At 44.8% G+C, this 20,713-nt stretch overlaps 1 protein-coding gene across 2 annotated transcripts in view; it reads right to left on the bottom strand.

Moving 5' to 3' along the window:
* Positions 1-241: 241 nt before the first annotated feature.
* cdh18 (cadherin 18) overlaps positions 242-20,713 on the bottom strand; it is a 180,456-nt gene continuing 159,984 nt past the window's right edge. For both annotated transcript variants that reach the window (XM_004081197.4, XM_023950139.1), the window contains exons 10-12: positions 19,430-19,547; positions 7,610-7,861; positions 242-1,052 (exon numbers count right to left, since the gene is read on the bottom strand). In XM_004081197.4, coding sequence (XP_004081245.1) covers positions 547-1,052; positions 7,610-7,861; positions 19,430-19,547 — 876 coding nt within the window. In that variant the 3' untranslated portion in view covers positions 242-546. The remainder of the gene's footprint in view (positions 1,053-7,609; positions 7,862-19,429; positions 19,548-20,713) is intronic.

Here is a 20,713-nt window from a genome sequence, read left to right as displayed (position 1 = left end):
CTCAGTCAGATGTGTAAATTTGGCAAAAGTAAAGAAGGACAACTGAGTCTATTACTACCAGGTTTCTTGTTTTCACATGGAGTTATATTGTGAAAATGATTATGGTCCTCTGCAGGCTCCTGACTGTGTCTAACTTTATCTGCCCCTTTGACCAACTTCAGGAGAAGTTGGTCAAAGTGTTTACCTGCACCATTTATGCCGCGGCCCCAAATCCACATCCAAAAAGACAAAAGTACAAATGTTTCACATTTCCACTCCAATGGATTTCAGGACTTTATTGAGCATTAAAAAATATACACCAAGGAGAGGGTTTTCCTCTGGCCCAAATTTATATTTTCCGATCTTAAAATCTTTGACACTTTCAGACGAGTGATCCACGATCTGACGCAACAAAATGGAAAAACAAAAACCAAACAGTCGTCAGAGTTCAACAGCAAAAGTTGAAAGGCTCTCGAACTGTTTGAAGGTCTCTGTTGATGTCATTCACAGAAAAGCTGAAAAAACGGGTTTCAAACGGTCGGGTTTGAACTGGAGTCCGATCACACACTAGGTTGTCACATCCGACTCTGCTTCTCCGTAGAGTTCTGCTAGTTTCTGGAACTCGGGGCCCCAGTCATCCAGGTAGTTGTATTCCTGCTCCGATTGTACACCAAGAGAGTCTAACGGACTGATGGTCCCTGCAGGAGAGCCCTGACCTTCATAAGCGTAGGTCTGTAGGGAATCGTAGGGTGGCACGCTGGCGTCCATGTCAGCCTCCACCAGTCTCTGTTTGATGAACTTGTGCACGTCCACCTCGTCCAGCTCCACAGACGGGCTCCGCTGGCCGTGCGCAAAGCCACACTGACTCCTGGCTTCTGGGCGGATGTCCCGCCTGAACTTCAGCTCCTCTGCTGCGGCCGGATTACGCAGAGCAACGATGTCGAAAGCTTCCGTGTCCTCTTCGCCGCCTCCCTCGTCGTCGTAGGTCACCACATTCTCCCTAATGTCTTCTTCAGAGATGATGAGGGGCTCCTTCTTGCTGCGCCTCAGTGTGATGAAGAGAACCACGATTGCTGCAAGACAGTAGAACATTGGTCAACTTTGGCATGCGGACATTATTCTTAACATTCTTAAAGCTGACTATTTATCTGGACACTGTTGTGCCGTGATACTACAAAAGGCAAACAGTGAAGATGATAGCAGCATGTTATATAATCAATTATACATCAATTCAAATGTATAAAACCGAGCGTTGGTAAGGAAGAAGGCTACCATGTAGGAATTCAGGGTTCGATTCCCGGAGGGGAATAAACAATGGGACTGGGGGCAATTACCCTAGCAATTAACATTACTCAGTGGGGGCCATTGGGCAAGACCCCCAAAGGCTACTGCCTATCAGCATGAATGTGCATGAATGATCCCAATGATGGTCAGAGGGACCGTAGGCGCCAACTGGCAGCCACGCCTCTAACATCACCAAGTATGAATGAAGAGCGAATGAATAATGGACACAATGCAAGCGCTTTGAGCGTCTGGCAAAGCAGATAAATCCATTATTATTATTAATAATAATAATAAAATAAATTGCATGCATTCATAGTTTCCTTGAGTCTCTGAAGGGCTTTGATGATGGTTTTAAGGGTCTTCACATCCTAGTTCACTATAAAAAAGGATCCTGACCTAAATGTCACTTATATTTAACTAAGCAAAGAGAAATTCAAAGAAGTAATCCAGCATTACCTTGTAATTACTAACTTTAAAAATTTATAATTTGTTTGGCACTTTTCATTATAGTTGAAGCAAAAAGTGCTTTAAATATAAGAAAATACTCATAAAAAATGGAAAATCTGTTTAAAAATAGAAACAGGGAAAAAGAAAAGAAAGCCCACAGAGGAACTTCACACATAATTAGCCCCCCCTGTACCCCAATGCAACCCCTACGTTGGAACTGAACTAAAACGTTAGAACAGCAGCTCCAAGGAAACTGTCTGCCGCGGTTCTGCTGTGAAGAACCGGACAACGGGGCTCCAAGCCCGACCCAGAGGTCTTCGCTGTGGGGCCCGTCCAACACAGGGCCCACTCCAAAGCTATTACACCACAGGACCCCAGCCGTCCCAATGAGAACGGGCACTGCAGCAACAGCCCCCCCACGGGGGTGGTGCCCCAAAACCAAAGAAGAAGCTAAAACGGCAGTAAAAAGGATTCAAACATAATAAAATTAGTAGTAAATTCCAATTCTCATGTATATAAACTTCCTATCAAATGTTTTGAATAGGAACAATAAATTAACTTACTATATAAGTATTTTAATCTTCTTTTGCCAATGTAATGCTCTTAAAGTACATTTAACCCAAAGGTGGATAACTTAAAGGACAACAAGGTACCAACAGAACGTCTTTTAACTGCAGGCCAATTATATCCTAATTATGGAGTATTTATATAAAACGAGGTGGTCAAAGTACCAACAGTATTTGTAAAAAGGAATATCATAATTACATAAAAATACAGCCATATGTGAGCAGCAATCACAGTGGTTGAAGTCAGGCGGCATTTTCCAAAGTCATTAAATGAGTTTCCAACCATTCTGTGATATTTTCTCATAAATTCTGCCTGCTCTGGGTTGAGCTGGTTAACTCTGTGCTTGGGAGGTGAGCTGAGTTAATTATTGAGCAGAAACGAGAAATAAAAGACAAAATTGGACTTTTAATGCCGCCTCCTTCTCATTCCGCAGCTGATGTATTTTTCATTGGTTCCTTCTTTGCTTTACTGCACTTCATTTCTCTCAGCAGTTTGAAGGAAAACAACTAGAATATAATCAAAACTCTCTAACAGATAATGGGCCTTCATCACCACCTAGCACCCACAAACTCTGCCTTTCACTGCTGTGGAGGTTTCATGCCATTCCTGTTGATTCTGCTGTTTCCTCAGTGGTCCGTTCAGACTTTCAAACTCCTGACAAACCCCACATCAGGCCTGAGTGCTGCTTTCTGCACCGTAGGTGTCACCAGGGCCAAGCCACATCCATCTAATACAGACACATTAGTGCTGCATCTGGTTAGAAAAGCTGCAGAGCACAAGCTTAGCTGCAAAAATACTTTCTTACAAACGAAAACGACATTTGAATCGGTTAGTTCAAAAGGGGCCCAAGTCCACAATTTTTCAAGATAGAGATATTATTTGTTTTATGGTCTTTAAGGGAAAAGCTATCTGATTATGTGCAAAAAAAGTCCCAAGTCTGTTATAATGTATTGACTATGGTTGACATTTAAAATGCATTAAGTGCAACGTTCCTGGACATGGGCCTCTCTTGCATGAGTTTAGCTTTATCCCACAGATGGCAGCACCCCTGTTTAATTCAAGAAGGGCCCAAGTCCAGAAACTTCAGTGTGCTAGTCCTCTAAAATGATAAAAGTGAGGTGCTTCATATTCTAGCATTTGTAAGCTATGAATTGGTGCTAAATCTGGGTAAAGTATTAATCATTTGGTGTAGCCTCCCTTTAAGCTATGCAGTTAAAATCATTTCCTAGAAAAACAAACCTCTTGGACTTGGGCCCCTTTTGAACTAACCCATTCAATTACATCGACATATCAATCTGAGGTGACATGAAACGTGGATCCTCCCGTGCTGGACCACACCTTCAAAATAACACAAACACTGACCAGAAAAGGAAGGTACAGAAAACTGAACGACCTTTGCTCTTTATGATGTACACATCATCTTTGGCAGAATTTGTCCCACATTTAGAGATGGAAATAGCTTCAAAATACTTCTATTATGCTCACATGTTGTCAGCATGCAGATATGTTAAGACCAAACCAACTTTTACTGTTTCTTTTATGGTTCTTCATTGATTTATTTGCGGCACAAAGAAATGTGAGCTTCTTCAATATTCAGAGGAAATAGAATTAAGGTTGATTACAATTTCTTTGGTGTTATACATTTGAATTAGCTCTGTAATGAACACTTCTTTCTTTCAAACAAAATTAGCATTAGTAATTGAAACTGCTTATTAATATTATCCGAGTCATGTGTAAAAGCCATTATCCTCGGAGCCAGAGCCGACAGTTTGCCCCCCCTCCCGGTCGGCGGCAGACTTAATTAAGGTGGCTTATTGGGAGGCATGGAGGTAAAACACGAACACTAATCAGACAAACGGAACACAATCAGGCATAAACAAATCAGAGGGAGAACTCGGAGCATCAAACATGCCTGTCCAAGCGATGCCCCGATGTCGTGACACTTTGGGATATGAATCCATAATGAGCTTCTCTGAAAGAAAGGTGGATTCCTAATTAATATCTACCAGCAGACATTGAAAACATGTTTGTTATATTCAATTGAAGAGACTTCATTTCATACGGTTGTGCTTCTGCTTTCTCTGGTTGTTGTTGACTCGTGTTTGCTCTGCAGATACACGAGTCGACGTTTTCTTAATGATTTTAGAAAAAAACTGTTCTGGCTCCTTCCACGTTGCCCTATTATCAGTCATAAATTGAAACTGTAGCTGCTTAATAATGTGAAGAAAGTTAGAAATGCAGCAAAGAAGAGTTCCATCACCAGATTCCCACAGAGACAAACTTCTCTGCTTCTCTGAAGCAGCTGCCAGTTATCCGGCCTGCGGACATCTCAATGGTTACCAAGGTCACACAAACAGCCAGAGCCAGGAGTTACATCTCCATCTTTGGCCTTCGCCTGCAGGCCTCTGGTTCAAGAACTAAAACATTCAAATGGATGCTGGAGAAATGCAGCCGGTCTGGAAAACATTTCTGTCCTACCATCAATTCATGTTTGATCAAAATGTTTCTCAATACTCCACCTTCATTTGTAACCATCTTATTTACTGGGAAACATGTTGGGATGAACTTGTGATTTACTATCGCTGTAGTATTTTTTCTGTATTTTGATGCACTCCTGCATTCTCTATAATCTTCATGCAAATGTTTTAGGATGAGGCTTTAAATACGCCCTGTGGGTGTTCGACTCTCGGAACAGATTTCATTTTCTTTTCTTGAATGTCTTTCGTTTGTTTTGTAATTGTGAAAAATAATCAAATCAATCCATCAGGAAAGAATCTGAAGACTCCTGCAAAGCATCTAGATGTTCAAATATTCCAAATAGATCTGGATCACATGTCCCATGACCTTTGACCGTTTTGGAATCAGAATGCTGACATCCATTGACACAAAGATACGGACACACCCCAAAAATATGCCTTTTATGAAACAGAATCATAGAAAGAACTACTAGTTAATGTCTCTGATCTATTTACTAGTTTCTCCAATGCTTTACATGTATTTATGAAACACCAAGAAAGCAGAATGCAGCTCAATATGAATCTGGTTCAGATGCAGGACAGTTCCAGCACATTCCTGGGAAAATGGACCCAAGATGGACCAACTGGTTCACTGTTCATTATCGCAGGCAAAGCTGCACTTTGTAGAACTTGCTGCCAAGTCATTCTGCGAAAAGAGGCATTAAAAATGAAACAATGGCCGTCCGTGATGTGTCTTAAGAGGAAGAAGTAAAGCCTCTTTGGGATCCGTATCTGTCTCTCCAGGCGCTCACATTCACTACTAAGTTGGCACCTCTTGGAGTTTTGAAGCGATGCAAAGGGCCGTCGTTCTTTTCTCTCTGTCTGATCGTTGAACATGAAGATGTTTGCCACCTTGTGATCTCCTGGTTGCGTCATTTCACCTCCAAAGTCAAACATGAAACGGACAAAATAATAAACAACTTTCAAAGGCTTTAATTACCATTTCAGCAGCCAATGTTCCAGAGAGTCTTTACATGCAATGAGCCTTCCCTCCAGGAATCTCAAGGTTGCATTGAAACACCAGCAGAAACCTGCAGCTTTTTGCCAATAGTTTAACATTATTTTATGCCTAGATGCCAATGAGTTGTTGTCAAAGTGGAAGGTGCAGGGTAGATTAGGCAAATGAGTGTGAGCAGCGCCTCGCTCCTCTCTGGCAGCGTTGGGGCGGCAGCATTGGTCATAGCAGCCCACGTAGATGTAGGAATGGAGTCTTGGCTGTTTTTGCTTCACGTCTGTTAATGTTACACACTTCTGAGAGTTCTGGAGGTTTAGGATCCTTTTTTAGAGAGTAATTTCTGTGAAAGTATAGCAGTGAATGTTATTCTGTCTCTTTAGGAACTTCTCCAGAGCAGATTCACAGAGGACTTTCTAAAAGTCTGGGCTTGTTTGCTCTTTTCTTTTGCTTGTAGTCTTTTCTTTGTTTTGTTTTTCTTCTGCTTACGGTCCACAGGAGCTTAGCAGATGAAATATAAAAACACCTACAGTCTAATTTATGGATTTCCCAGCCTCTGCAGCGGCTCTGAAAGAAACTCTCAGTTTGTTGGTTCGCTCTTCATCCTTCAGGCTAATTGAGGCTCTAAGAGCTCCAATGTTGACTTTCCAATTCTGAACTCTCACCTGAAGTTTAAGAAAAGACAATAGAATAATGCTCTGCATGTCCTTGATTTGCTCTGGTTCCTGCATGGACAGAAATGATGAAACACAGTCCCAACCATCGTCTGTATCAGAGAACTGGACTGAGCGAGTGTGACGTCATCCATCAAACATGCTTTAATTCCAGCTTCAACAAAAAAACTCAACTCAGCCGCCCTTTTTTTGCAATACGGATGTCACCACGTTATATAAGCAGCGATTAGGATCCGAGTCATCGTTTCTATGACAACCACTCTCACCAATCAGGAGAGAGCTTGTTAAGGCAAACCCCTACCACTTGAAAGTGGGCTGTCAAACACTTTGAAGGTTGGACATGGAGGCCAGCAGGCTCCACCTACTATTATTGAGGCATCTGATTGGTCAGTTAATAACTTGAATAAGTTGAACTACAGAAAAAAGTACCATAAAAAATGAGGATTATCAAGAAAATATAAAAAAAAGGTACCAGATCCAGAACGGTTCTTCTGGCCAATAGAACGACTGAATACCAGCTGATTATTTCTCTATAGACGTCTGTAGGATTTTGGCTTCTTGGAACCAGCGGGTACTTCCTACGAGGAAGTGAAAAGCTTTGCCTTTCTGAAACAGTTTCTTTCATTTGATGATGTTTGGACAGAGAGAAGATGGGAAAGAACGCGCACAAGAGGATGTCCAACCTCCCAAAACAACAGGAGATAGCTGAGGAAGCATCAAAGACTTTCAAAGCTGGAAAAATGTTGCACTGATCGGCTTTTTTGGAGAAGAGGCAAAACAAAACAGCTGAGTCATCATGAATTTGATAAAACAGACCCATTCACTCTGCGTTCTCCATCGTCTGAAAACACCTTAGAACTCCAAAGTCATTTATTTCTGCATGAAATGATCTGAATAAAGACATGAACGATGAAGGAGAATCCGCTTCATGAAGGAAACGAGCTGACTTGAGGCTTTGAAGTTCTGAAAAATGTAGCGGCCGTCTTTTGTGCTGAAAGCCTCTTTGTCTTTATTGTGATCACAGACACAACAACCTTTCCTTGTTCTTCCTCCTTCACCTTTGTCAACGTCTTCATTCCAAATTCTGCCGGCGTCCTCTCCATCGTTGTCCTAACCTTTCTGCCTCTTCTAGTCCCACTCCTCCACGGTCCATCTCCTCTGTCTGCCCCCCCCTCCCTGCCCCAACTCACCCAGCAGGATGATGATGCACAGCAGGATGGCGATCAGGGCCCCCGTGCTGAGCCCCGCAGAGGAGAGGAAGGCCTCGCCCTGGCACATCCGGATCCTGCCGTGGCGCTGGCACGGACACACCCGCAGCGTCAAGGTGCTGGTGCCGGTCAGCGAAGGCTCCCCCCCGTCCCACACCACGATGGGCAGCTCGTACAGCTCCTGCGTCAGGTGGCTGAAACGGCGTCTTCTGGCGATGATGCTGGCCGTGCTGTCTGTAATGAATAAAGTTACTGTTATGGAAAAGTACATCCTCTTTGGCTAAAAGGACTAATTGACAGCGTCCTCTTTCTTTTCGGTGATGCGCCTCTTCAGTGAAGCGTGTAATTACCTGCAGAAGCATAACAATAGTCTGCTAAACACAATAGAATCCAGAACATTTGCTGTTGATTTCATTATCTGTGAGGTCTTTCTGCCTCCTCACTGTGTGGCCAGCCAGGCTAACGCCTTTCTTGGCAATGCGCGGTTCACCTAAGCCTCTGCAGAAGCTCAACTGACGGAAAATGTGGTGAAATAAAAACAAAAAAAGGCGGACTTGGCAGTGAAGATAGCAAAGAGAGGGACTTGTTTGAGAAGGTGACACGAGTCTTTATAAAAAGCCTAAACAGAGACTGGACCCTTGGTGTGGTTCTGCCCTGAAGTTAAAACACAGAGATGGATGTTCATCCAGAAATCCTCCAGGTTTTCCAACACAGATGCTCAAACTGACAAAGTTAATGGCCAGATTCTGTATAAGAATCTGTAGGAACTCATATCACAAAGTAGCTGTAAATTATTGATGAACAGTTATTGACAAACATTTTTCCAGCAAAGTTTTAGATTCAAACTCCATGAGGCATGACTGAAACAAAGAGCTAACCCATTCTCAAGGAGGAAGTATTCAGGGGGGGTGGGGGTGGGGGGTTTCCAGCTCCTCCCCCATGCTGTAGAATCCAAACAACTTTTGGAAATTAAAATAAGGTTTCTGTCAAAAGAATCTCACGTCAATACCCAGACAGAAGCAGGAGACCCCTTTGTGGTAGGATGAAGGTTAAAAGTCAATGTGTCAAAGGTCAAGGCCACGTTTTCTCTCTCGGGGGGGTTAGACTGTGGCACATGCTCAAGAAGAACTAGAACTATTATGGTCTGGCATATTGTCTTACGTTTCTACAGATGTATAGAGTCCATGTGCATCATAAGATTCCCTCCCTTTACTATGTTCCATCTTGTTTTTAACGTCTTTATTGAAACATAAAACAATGTTTTGTGGTTCATTTGGACAGAGAACCAAGAACTGAGTGACGTGGGATTTCCTTTGGGAAAGCAAACTGACACTAAAATGTTCTGTGAGTTAGAACTCTAATGAATTAAAAAAAAAGGTTTGGAGACCAAGACAACAAACCATCTAAAAGAGAGTTTAAGGAAAAGCAAATGGCTGCTCATGGCCACTAGAAAAGATGCAATAAAATAGAATAAATATGTTTTTTGTGTGTGTTTGGTATGCTTGCAGCATCTGTGTTTTGTCTGTTCTGAAAATGCTGAATCGTGCTCAGAAACTGGCTTTTCTCTCCACCTCCAGCCTGCTGCTCCACGGAGCTGCTGCTCCGAGACCCAGCCTCCCACTCCAATCTCAGCTCCATCTCTGAATAATTAGAATGATGGACATTTGGAATGACGTTCTTCAAGCTTTATTAAGTCAGACTTGCTGTATTACCATATCAGCAAGCAGATGGGTGGGGGCTTTGAGAGAGTGGAGATGCAAATGGCAGAGAAGAGATGGGGGGGGCACATCTGAGCAAAACACAGAGTTTAAGGAGGCTGAGCCAACGAGGAACAATCAAGGTCTGTTGATGCGACTCGCTTCATATGCAGAAACGCAGCAGCGAGCAGCGAGCAGCAAGCACGGCGGTTTCAGGTGGAAGATGGACATACATAACGCCATGTTGGGAATCGAGGTTCACATCAGAAAACTGACAGAGTCCTGCAGAACGAGGCGGCGAAACAGGAACGGAGGACAAACATGCTTTCAAAAAAACATGCGCTATTCTTTGAACTCATTCCTGACGGATGTACGTCCTTCTGCAGATGCACGCTCTGCCCGCATGCATCCACGCTGTGGATCTGTGCTGCATGGAAGGACCTGGCAACGTCGTACGGATTCATCACAGCCTGCAGCTGAGCTCACTGAACTCCTTACATGTGTCAATCCAGACAAATATGAGCACTTCACCATTGAAATGCACACAATTTCCTCTGAAACAGTTTGTAAATAAATAAAGTCTATGGCCTGCAACTCTAACCTCCCTCCTACCATCTGGTGAGTCGGCCCCTCCCACATCCCGCAGCAGCTCCCATCCAGCTGCATCCAACACTCGGTGGTTGCAGCTCTCCGGTTCCTCAGGAAGTTTCTCATAAACACACCTGAGCAGCAGATCTCCATCCAACTCTGATTCAGTGAGAATGAGGAACTTTTTTTTTTTTTTTTAACTTGTCCTGTCCAACAGCTAGGCAAACAGATGAGAACTGAGGGCCTCTTGTGTTGGACATATTTTACTTTAACAAGAGGGGTTATTAATCTTCAGACAAACCAAAGGTATGTCTGAATAAACCCCTTTTGTAATTGAGGCCAAACTTTATTAATTTCAATCATGTTTGAAAATCTTTGCTGTTGGACCGGACGGACAAGGAAAGAAGGGAAGAAGAGGGAGGGACGTTAGAGAGAGGGGGGGGTAGGAGGATGATAATAGGAGGGGAAGGGGGTAAGACCATGAAGCAGCATAAAGCAACAAGTTTACTGGTTGTTAATCATTATGGTAAGGTTCAAATGTAGTACAAAAAGGGTGGGGCCTATCCACACACACACTCAAATGTTATCAACACACCTGCTAGCTGCAAAAATGTCCACCTGTCGACATGTACACAAAACAGATAGTGTTCACGAACGCATACTTATGCCTTTAAAACCAACTAGTGTGAAATATTTCAGTCATTCAATCATGCAAACTGTTAGTGCAAAGGTGAGCTTACACCTGTGCTCAGGTGAGTGTTTATGTTCTTCTAAAATGGATGGTGGAACGTGACAAGGAGGAGGGAGAGTGCCCAGCCATCCCCACCCCAAGACCCCCACCGCAGCAGCAGCGGCAGCCGAAATCCCCCCAACGCCACATGGGGAACGGCAGGGAACAACCGCCGCCCGGGCGACCAAGCCCGCCAACCAGGCCAGGGCCAGCAGGACCGCCGCGAGGCCCCCAGAGCCAGAGAGCAGGGAGGCACGGAGGGAAAGAGAGCGCCTCCCCAGCCCAACCAGGAGAGCAGCCCCCCCGCCGCGCCGGGAGCGCCCAACGCAGGGCCCCACCGGAGAAGGACGCCCACAGCCCCAGACGAGCACCCCACCACCACCCAGGAGTTCCGGGCATCCCCCCGCCACTACCCCAGGTACGAGCCAGGACACCCCAAGGGAGACCCGCTCCGCACTCCAGGCAGCCATCCGCCCGGCCCACGGTTGGTCCAGGGAGGAGCAAGGCAGGTGCCCGCCGCCCCCGCCCAGGAGGGGGGAACCCCGGGGAAAAAAGAGGGCCCACAAGGGGTGTTATAAATATGGCCCGACCAGGCTCGGCCATGTTGGAAGTTTGGCGGGGCCCAGCGCTCAGGGGCAAGGACCAGGACCCACCCCCCAGGGACACGAACACCCCCGGCTCAGGTGTAATATGAACCCCCCCACCGTGCAGAGAGAGCACCGCCGGGCCCAGGGAGCCAGCACCCAAGGGACATGGCCGCCATCGCCAAGGGGCCCGCACCCCCCACCAGGGAAGGGGTAGGGGACAGATGGACCCAGGTCCCACCTTCCTTGCAAAATGTGTGTGCGTGTATGTGTGTTTGAAAGGGTGTGTGTGTGTGCATGTGTGTGTTTATGTTGGAATGTATATATTGAAGGGGGAGGGGTGTGTGTACTAAGGGGGGTGCAGTTAAAATTGGCGTGTAGGGTGCCAGGAGGACATCTGCTGCTTGCTGGCAGTGATGTCCAAGCACCCCCCCTACGAAGGGCCCTACATGTCTAAGGTGCAAATAAAACCGAAAGAGGGGGGGCCCACTCCATACGGCAACCATAGGAGGGGGGCAACGGCCAAGTAGCCCCCCCCCAAGGCGCATCGCAGGCTAGACCCCCTACCCCCTCACCCTAATATGAGGTTATATGAGGAAGGGGGTAAGTTGGGGACAGCTGGTAGACTGTCCCCCGGTGGTCAAACAGCTGTCCCCCAACCCCCCCCCCCCCCCCCCAGCAAAGGGCTGCTCATGGCCACCCAGCCCAGGGGCCCCACCCCAGGAGGCGGCCAGGGGAAACCGCCGATGGCCTCAGTGGAGACCCCGACCCGTCAACCCCCCCTGCCCCGTACCAATAGTGCCCCCCCCCCCCCCCCCCCCAGAATGCCCCCCCACAGGACAGGGCCGACAAGACCCCCACCCCACCCCACCCCAGACCCCGCAGCCGAAGCGGATGACACCCAGAGCGACCGGGGGCCCCAAGAGGGTTGTCCCGTCCCGCCCCAGAGCCAGGGAAGGGCCGATCCCAGCCCCAGGTGTAGATGGACAGCCCATCCGGCGCCGCTGGGCCCCCCCCAAGCCAAGCCAGACCACCACCCCATCCCCCCACCACGCACCCCCACACCCAAGCCCAGAGGATAACGCAGCACCCCAGCCCGCCCCACCCAGGCGCCGGACCCGACCCCTCGACCAACAGAGCCCCCACCACCCCCCGCCAGGCACTGGAGGCCCCGACCCCCACCCCGGCCCACGGCAGAAGGGCAAGGAGCAGCGACGACCAGGCCCCCCCCACCCCCTAAGTCACGGAGTCAACCACAGGAGACCAGAGAGACTGAATTCTTTCAAAGTTACTTGAACTTTGGGCTGACATTTTTTCCAAGCTGATATGATCAAGCAGCAGATTTCTGTGTTGAGTTATATTTATATTTTTTTTGCTTTTCCAATTTATTAAAATAGTTTTTTTTAGCAATGCAAAGAGTTATGAAAATGATAGATGCTAATCCTTCTTCTACATCGATGTCACTCATGTCACCAAGCACACAAAGTGACGGTGAAGCTGTGATTGAAACCTTAAGCCAGACTGATAGATCGGCACATACCTGCTGCCAGAGAGCCCTGACAGGAGTGCAGAACCACAGTGCATGCATGTAATTGTCGGGTAGATTATTATCACAGTGCTCGCAAATGTCTGAGTTACTGAGACCCATCTTGAACATCCTCTGTCCAGTGTAGTAAATTCTGTGTAGAGTTTTGAGATGGATTAGCTGCAGATTTGGACTTTTTGTCAGTTTAAAGGTGTTTAGACAGAGTTCTGACCAGAAGCTTTCATCTGTGCTGATGCTCAAATCCGCATCCCATTTTGTTGTCGGAAGTGAAATATTATTATCTAAATTACATAAAAGTTTGTATATTTTGGAGAGAGTTTTATTCATTGAGAAATTGATCAGAGTGGTAACTACATCTGGTAGCTTTAAATCGTTGTCTCTGTATTTAAACTTTTTAGTAATAATTGATTTAAGTTGCTGATATTCCAAGAAGTTATTTATTCCATGTTTGTCTTGAAGTTCCTGGGGAGTTATGAATCTTCTATCAATAATTACGTGCTCTAGTTGTTTTATGCCCCCTGCTTGCCAAGCTGGGAAGTGAATTATTTTTTTGTTTATGAGGATGTCTGGGTTGAATGAGGAACTTTTACCCATAAGGCCATCTGCAGCCTCGCGCCCCTCTGACCTCAGCCACATCATCCCCACGCCTGCTCCCTTCCTCTGTCCGTCACCTCAGCGGGGGGATGAGCTTTCATCCTCTTTGTCCTTCACTTCCTCCAGACCTCCCCAACAGAAACTCCCATTTCCACTTGGCAGGTAAACTCCAACCGGATCTGTAATGAACGGTTCATCTGCTCCTTGCCTCCATCACATCCATCCGTTTCATCGTCTGTTTGTTCAGAGAGCTCAGGTGTCAGAAAAGACACATTTAAAGGCGTTATTGTTTTAGACTAAAAATAAAGGTAAAGTCAGACACGCGCCTCAGATCCCTGCAGACTTCCCACTGGCCCCCACACACTCAGCTGTGTTCCTGCAGAACTTCAGTGGGTGTGCGAAGGAGCTGCTGCTGCCAAGCAGCTTCTCTCCTGCAGAGAAATACTACATTTCAGTTCATCTGATGCATGCATGCATGTTGTTTAAATTCATGTTTTAATCAATGCTTTGTTTTTTTTTTAGAAACCAGCAGCTGGAGGTTTGTGTCATTTCCATGTGATGGACGTCTTGTTCCTGTGCTTCAGACCGAAGTGGCTCATTTCTGTTACAGACGCACCGTTTTATAACTTCATTAGCTCCATTCTTAATGACGGTACCGTTTGGGAGGGATGCCACACTTTCCCTTTAGACCGAATGGTAGACCATAGAACAGAATCATGCAGACAGTGAATCGCTGCATCTCTACTGCATATCTGTATGTTTATGCTAAAGACATCAAACTGGTTTTTAGGCTTTAAATTCAAGAAAATATTGTTTTATTCATTCACAGCAGGCTTAGTATAAGCCGACTAAGAAGTTTTCTTTAGTGTTACTTGATTATCATGAAAGTAAAACTGTAATGTTTTGTTTTTTGTTCACTTATCATTTATCAAACCAAAACAAAACGGTGACCCAAAAATCAACCAAATCATGGAGGAAATGAGGTGCTAAGAAATCGGTTTGTTGTCTTTTAATTTGATGTTTAGGGTTTGTGTCAGAAGTGTCAGAGGAGCAAATGGAAGCAGAAACATGTCTGTCAGGGAAAAGGCTCCATCCGTCTACGGCGGCCAAACCCACCACAGGAATCTGAAGCCACTTTTACATCACAACACATTTGGGCTTAAACAGAATTCTGATGACCTTCGGGGAACATCGGGAACATGGAGGCAGCGACTCGGTTAGTCAGGAAAGCAGGGAAATAAAGATAGCTAGACTGGAGCCACGAGGCTTGAAAAACAAAACATAGATCAGAGCAGAGAGGAGGCTTCTGGGTAATCGCATTGTGTCTGTGGGAATTGGGAATCAAATCAACCCAACATGCAATAGGGTTGCTCTATAGATCTAAATGTTACTGCAGCCACCGTTGGAGACGTGAAAACGTCTGCTTTCAGGTTCCAGTCTGTGTTTGCAGAACCTGAAAACCAGAAGCAGGACGTTCCCTCCATCTGGTTCAGCATTTCAACCCCTCGTCTCTGCCAACCTTTGACCCCTAAAAAACGTCATTTTGATGATGGGTGTCATTTTACACGTGAGTAGATGATAATTCCCCAATCAGCCATAATGTGATGATAATCTGAGCGGCGTCTCTTCTCCAGAGGAAGCTGTTGGGCGGTCACATGACTCTGACGCTGTCAGACTTTCCAGCTTCAGGTTTGGGATGAGTCCAGCTGACAGGAAGCTTTGTCCTCTGCAAACTCTGACAAGATAACAACTGTTGGAAATCTATAAATAAAAGCAGTGGGAGCAGGAGCAGAGACGTTAATGAACCGGCACACATATGGCGCGACAGCGATACTGTCAACACCACTGCTTAACGGTAATATTACACTGAAAAGTGAATGCACCGGGGAAGCATCCGCCTTCACAAATCAGCTGAGGGGCTATTTACAGATCATCTGTATTTACATTTTTAGAGCAGGATGTCATTAAAAATGAAAGATAAAGGTCTTCACTCTTTGGGTGATTGTAAAACGAGTATGGTGAAGGTAAATACACAGAATTAGGGACTTTAATAATCTCTCTTTTTTCCATGAAGAGCAGAGAAGATCTCCTCTTTGCTTCTGCGACTTTTGGCGTCTTTGATGTAGAGTTGTCCTTCATTTTTACTCATCTCCACCTGACTTTCTTTCTATTTTAAAGGAGATTGCATTTGATCTGAGCTTAATGCTGATGCTCATCTGCCCTGATGTAAGTGAAAGAGATCTACTGCTGCTGCTGCTGCTGCTGCACCAATAATCACAGGATAATAGCTCTGAGCAGGTCTGATACAATGCAGTGGTAAAAATACCATCAAGGTAAAGTGCAGCGTTTACCTTCCTGAAAATGGGCCAACACTTTAGATAACTGCCTCTCTCAAAAACTGGGGTTGTCAAACCATAAAAGGTGTGGGCAATTTGCAGATATAATAGCCGTTTTAACAGCAGACGTACTTATTAAACAAGATGTTCCAAAGTAAATGACATCTTTCAGGTGGGAAAGCTGCAGCAAAAATGAACATTTGGGGAGGGAAGTGTAACTGAGAAGGAAAGGAGGTCATGAGAGAGTTAGTGGTGTGAGTGACTGAGGGATTTTCATCAGTCGCACAACAACAGAGGGAGGTATTAGGCCTTGGCACACAACAGCCACCAACTGTTAGAGAGCAACAAGAGAAATGAAAGAAGCTGCTCTGAGTGTGAGGAGCTTACTTTAATTATCAGACACAGGAGTCAACAGTATGGCGCTCCGAGGATCTATCTTCTCTCTCCCAGATACTGTGAATGAAGCAATTCATAACACGCTGTGGAAGTAATATCCAGAATATTCGGACCCCCCCTCCTTTTCTGCAGATGCAGCCTCCACGCTTCTGCACATCACATTGCTGCAGCTTTACTTTTCAGAGGCAGCTTTATGCACAGAAGGAAACATCAACGGTACCTTCAGACCACTCCCAGAATGAACCAGAGGGACGCAGAAACCAAAGGTTTCATTCAACAGCTTCAGCTAGAAAACAGTGTGTCCAACATTTAGGCCGCCGTGTGTTTGTGAACAAAGCTAACGCGCCCTAATCCAGACATTAACCTGCTGAGGAGGCGTTTGGCATCCTCCTCTGCTCTCCTTCAGTCCAGAGAATTTAATTAGCCCTGCTTGGGTTATTCTAGATGTGGGTTCATATGAACCAACACGTTTCACAAAGATAGTTTTAACACTTTTGCAAAGATTTCAACCCTTTTTGTTTTAGACATTCAAGATATTTAAGCAGGTTGGAAGTTTTCTCTAAACCAGCACAGTTGGGAGTTTTGAGTCTCATTTAGAGCTGGGATGTAGACATAATGAAATTATTATTAAAATGAGCTCAAATCCTTTTGCTCTAAACTCTTAACAGATTTAAAACAAAAGAAAAACCTCACATTTCACTGTAAAGGATGTTATTTTATAGTTCAGTGCATGTTAGACTGCCATTCATGGTTATTATTTCAGAAACAAAAATTCATATTTAACTTCTAAAAATAATGATTTTTGTTCTAAAATGAGTCATTTCCACATGTTACACTAGTCTAATCAAAATGAACTTAAATTAATAAAAACAAGCCATCTGCCCAGAGCTAAAAAAATACTTGTTATTGGGTTGTATAACATTCACTGTGAAGTATTTCTATCTAACAGTTTTTTTAATTTTTCAGCTTTTGTCCCTTTTTGAATGCTGGTGTGAAACCTGGGGTTTCTAGATTTTGACTTCCTGCACTGACAAATCCTTTTCCTACTTTCTAGGGATTTTCCAGTTAAATGTAAGGTTATTGTTATCTCCTAATCAGGAAATCTGGAGCCATTCTAAAAAGTCTCCGTGTGTTTAAACATCTTGACTGGATTGGAATAAAAATCCGGAGGATTTTATTACAGAATTTGGAACGTCTTCCCTCAGAAGATGTGCAGCGACTTTCCTGCCAAAGTCTGGATCTATAATCCCAGTTTGTGCCTCTTCAGCTTCTGCTTTTAATGGAAACGTCTTAATGTTGGCGGGAAAAATGAATCCTAACACAGGTGACAATTTAAGATAGAATGGAAAATAACAGTTAAGTCTTCAGCCGAGCTCCACTGTTCTCAATTTATTATCCTGTCAACTTTTTCATTGAATGTTATCTCTGCTGAGTCAACACTCACACAGCCACGATTCACTCCGGAGTCTCTTCCAGCCTCTGTTTGGGGGGGGGTACACATCTGAGTCTTCAACAAGAAAATCATTTCCCAAAATTCTCAATCTGGACTGCAGATTTAAGATGTTTCACATTTCAGTCACGCCTGATATTTAGCAAACATGCAGATCAGCACGGTGCCATTTTTTCCAAACAAACACAAACAACAGAAACAGTTTTCCATCTAAAACAATAGAACTTTTAGTATTGTTAAAGTGAGCCAAAAATGTCCAAATCAGCCAAAATAACAGTCACTCATAACCCCGACCCCCCCTCTAAGTCATCCGATTACGTGAAGGTTCATCAGCATTTTCATTGATTAGAAACAAAGAGTGTCGATATAATCTTTAGGTAGTCATTTATTCACATTTCTATTTAAAAAAAACACAACAATTATGCGAAAGCGAAGCTCCAGCTGAAGCACAAAAGCCAAAACTCCAACGGCACAAACTCAAAACTAAAAGATCCTTTTCTGTTTGCTCTGCAGACGTTTACAGTTCAACTCTTTCTAGTCTAAATCTCTTTAGACAATCATGAAGTCGACATTGGAAATCCTGTTTTTTTTTTTCTGACAGTCTTTGAGCTGAAACTGTGTCTAAAAGGCTGAATTTTGTGGAGGCTTTTTCTGGACGGCTGCTGACCCTGAAAGGATGCCCCAGTTCCAGTGGCACCATTCATTTCCTGAGCCGCTGCTCCAATGAGAGCTTTGACTTTGTCTCTTTATCCACCAAACATTTACTTATCAGTAATAACCGCTGTGCCCAAGGCAAGTTCAAGACCGGAAAACATCAGAAAAACACATAAAATGAAACGAAGCGCAAGAGGACCAGAGAGGCGGGAACCAGCACAGAAACACCCACCGCCAGCACTGTAGGTGGAGATATTGCCGTGAAGTTAACAAAGACAAACATGTACATTTAGCTCTTCACAGCTCCATCACAATGGGAGAAATGTCAGTAACTAAAATCCATTTTAAAAGAAAACATATGTTCCTGTTTTTAAAGAAGCTGAAGCCCGAGCAACAACTAACTTTTGACTTTGAAAGTCACATTTTAACTGTTTCTCTTCCTGATTTTCTCCTTCAGTGCAGAGGATCTCACCACTTCCTGCAGGACCATTTTAACCTCCTCAGGACCCGTGATGAAGGGGTCATTCTTCACGTGTTTGGTGGATCACAGAGGCCGTTGCTGCTTTGGTGGGACAGGACAAACAGTCAGAGGTTTCTGTTGGTTTACACCTGAGTGCAGGAAAACTTCTCTCCTAGAGGCAGCCAGAGAATGGTTACTGTGGGAAATAATTGGGAAGAAGGGATAAAAGAGCTTCCTATTATCCCAGATTCTTTTTTATCTCTCTGGTGTGACCTTGCTGTCTGTTTTTATGTGGCTCTTGTGCTCACGGATGCATCCGGAGTGCTGTGAACCCTTCTTCTCAGCGGGCAGCTGTGAGATCTTCTGGCTGAGAGCCTATAAAAGCCCCGTGATTGCAGACCACCCTAGGGCTAGGTATTCACCTGACACTGAAATTGTTGCCATGGCAACACACACACGGCTGGCCATCGGCAGGCAGAGCATAATACACGGGAGGTGGAGACAGGGAGCGCCTGAGTGGGTAATCCATTTGACAGCACAATGCGTAAACAAGCCAAAGCTCTGCGACTCTTGTGTTTGATGCAGACCAGAATCAAGGCAGATCCCAGTGGCATTTGAGTCCTCGCATGCTCACAATGCCCACTCCATGGAGACAACGGGGCCGCTGCGTTATTAAGATACGGGGAAATAGGAGCATTTTATAGCCACGTGTAGGCAGAGAGAGAAAGGCAACAGGACAGCAAACAAAGATGGATCTATGTAATTACCTTCGTTGTCCTTCAGGGTGAAGTTGGGATTAACGGGGAGCTGGCTTGGCAGAGCAAAAGAAAACCGCTGTCCATTGGCGAAGTCGTCCTTATCCACCGCTCTGACCGTCTGGATCACCTGCAGAGAGGAAGCCGTGGTTTACACCTTTCCAAAGACGACATTTACTGCAGCCCCACAGTTGACCACAGACTCTACAGTTAGGATTTTATTTTTACAAATATTCTATTTTGAGTCAACACCTGGTAATAAGTTTTCATTATTGTTTCAATTTTGTTATTAAGTAAATTAGTTCCACACTGGGATGGTATTAGTGTGACACCCCCCCTCCACCAAACAGAGTCTGAATTCCCCCCCGGCTCCCTAAGTATCCTGGATTTTAAAAGCACTTCGGACAGCATGCTCTCATTTCCGTTTTAAACGGTACATATGACATCACCCATTTCCCAAAGTGAAAATGTAATCAATGCAACCATTTACGACTATTTATGACATTTTAATACATTTTTTTCAAACATTGTTCAAACACAATGCATTGTGTTCTATATTCACCAATCTAGTGAGCATTGATGCACACTGGCTTTTCACAGAGACTTCTGGAAACAGCCTCTCTCTCCTCAGTCGGGATGATCATCGTGTGCTGATCGTTTTCTGCGATCGCTAGCAGTTGTAGAAGTGACGCTAGCTCCTTACACAGCTAGAATTCAAGGACATTGACAAAACAATTGCTGGTCTTCATTTATTTTTATTGATTTTGTTATGTAAGTATTAGCGATAGCGTTGATGGTTTTTTTTTCTTTGATCCCGTAGGAAGCCGGACCCGTTCGGTCTCATAATTCCACAGAAAAAGTCTGGAGCAGGTTCAGCAGATTTTCCCGTCTTTGACGTTTCACACCAGGCCTCTTCCAACTGTGAATCCCTGTGCTGGTATCGGGTAGTGACAGTCCAGGTTGGAGTTGTAGAGTTAGATAAGTTATTTTTTCTCTGTGAGTTCTGGTACATCGCCTGTCCGTCCTGGGGGAGGCCCCCCCGTGTGGACACCCCTGAGGTTTCTTCTTTTTTTCCAGAATCGTTTCTCCAGGAGTTTTTCATTACAGAGAAGGAGTGTCTAAGGGCAGGGATGTCCAGTTCAGTTTAGAATTTCCCTTTTGAATTCATCATCCTTATGATTCTATGTTTACTTTTCACTTACCGGTATAAAGCCCATTGAGACCACTGTAGTTGTAATGCTGGACTATAGAAATCAAATTGAATTGAATGGACACCGTATGCATTGACCACATCCA

This window comes from Oryzias latipes, chromosome 20, assembly GCF_002234675.1.
Source record: "Oryzias latipes chromosome 20, ASM223467v1".
Lineage (NCBI taxonomy): Eukaryota > Metazoa > Chordata > Actinopteri > Beloniformes > Adrianichthyidae > Oryzias > Oryzias latipes.
The sequence above is the reverse complement of the archived record's forward strand: the minus strand, read 5'-3'. Positions and strand labels throughout refer to the sequence as shown.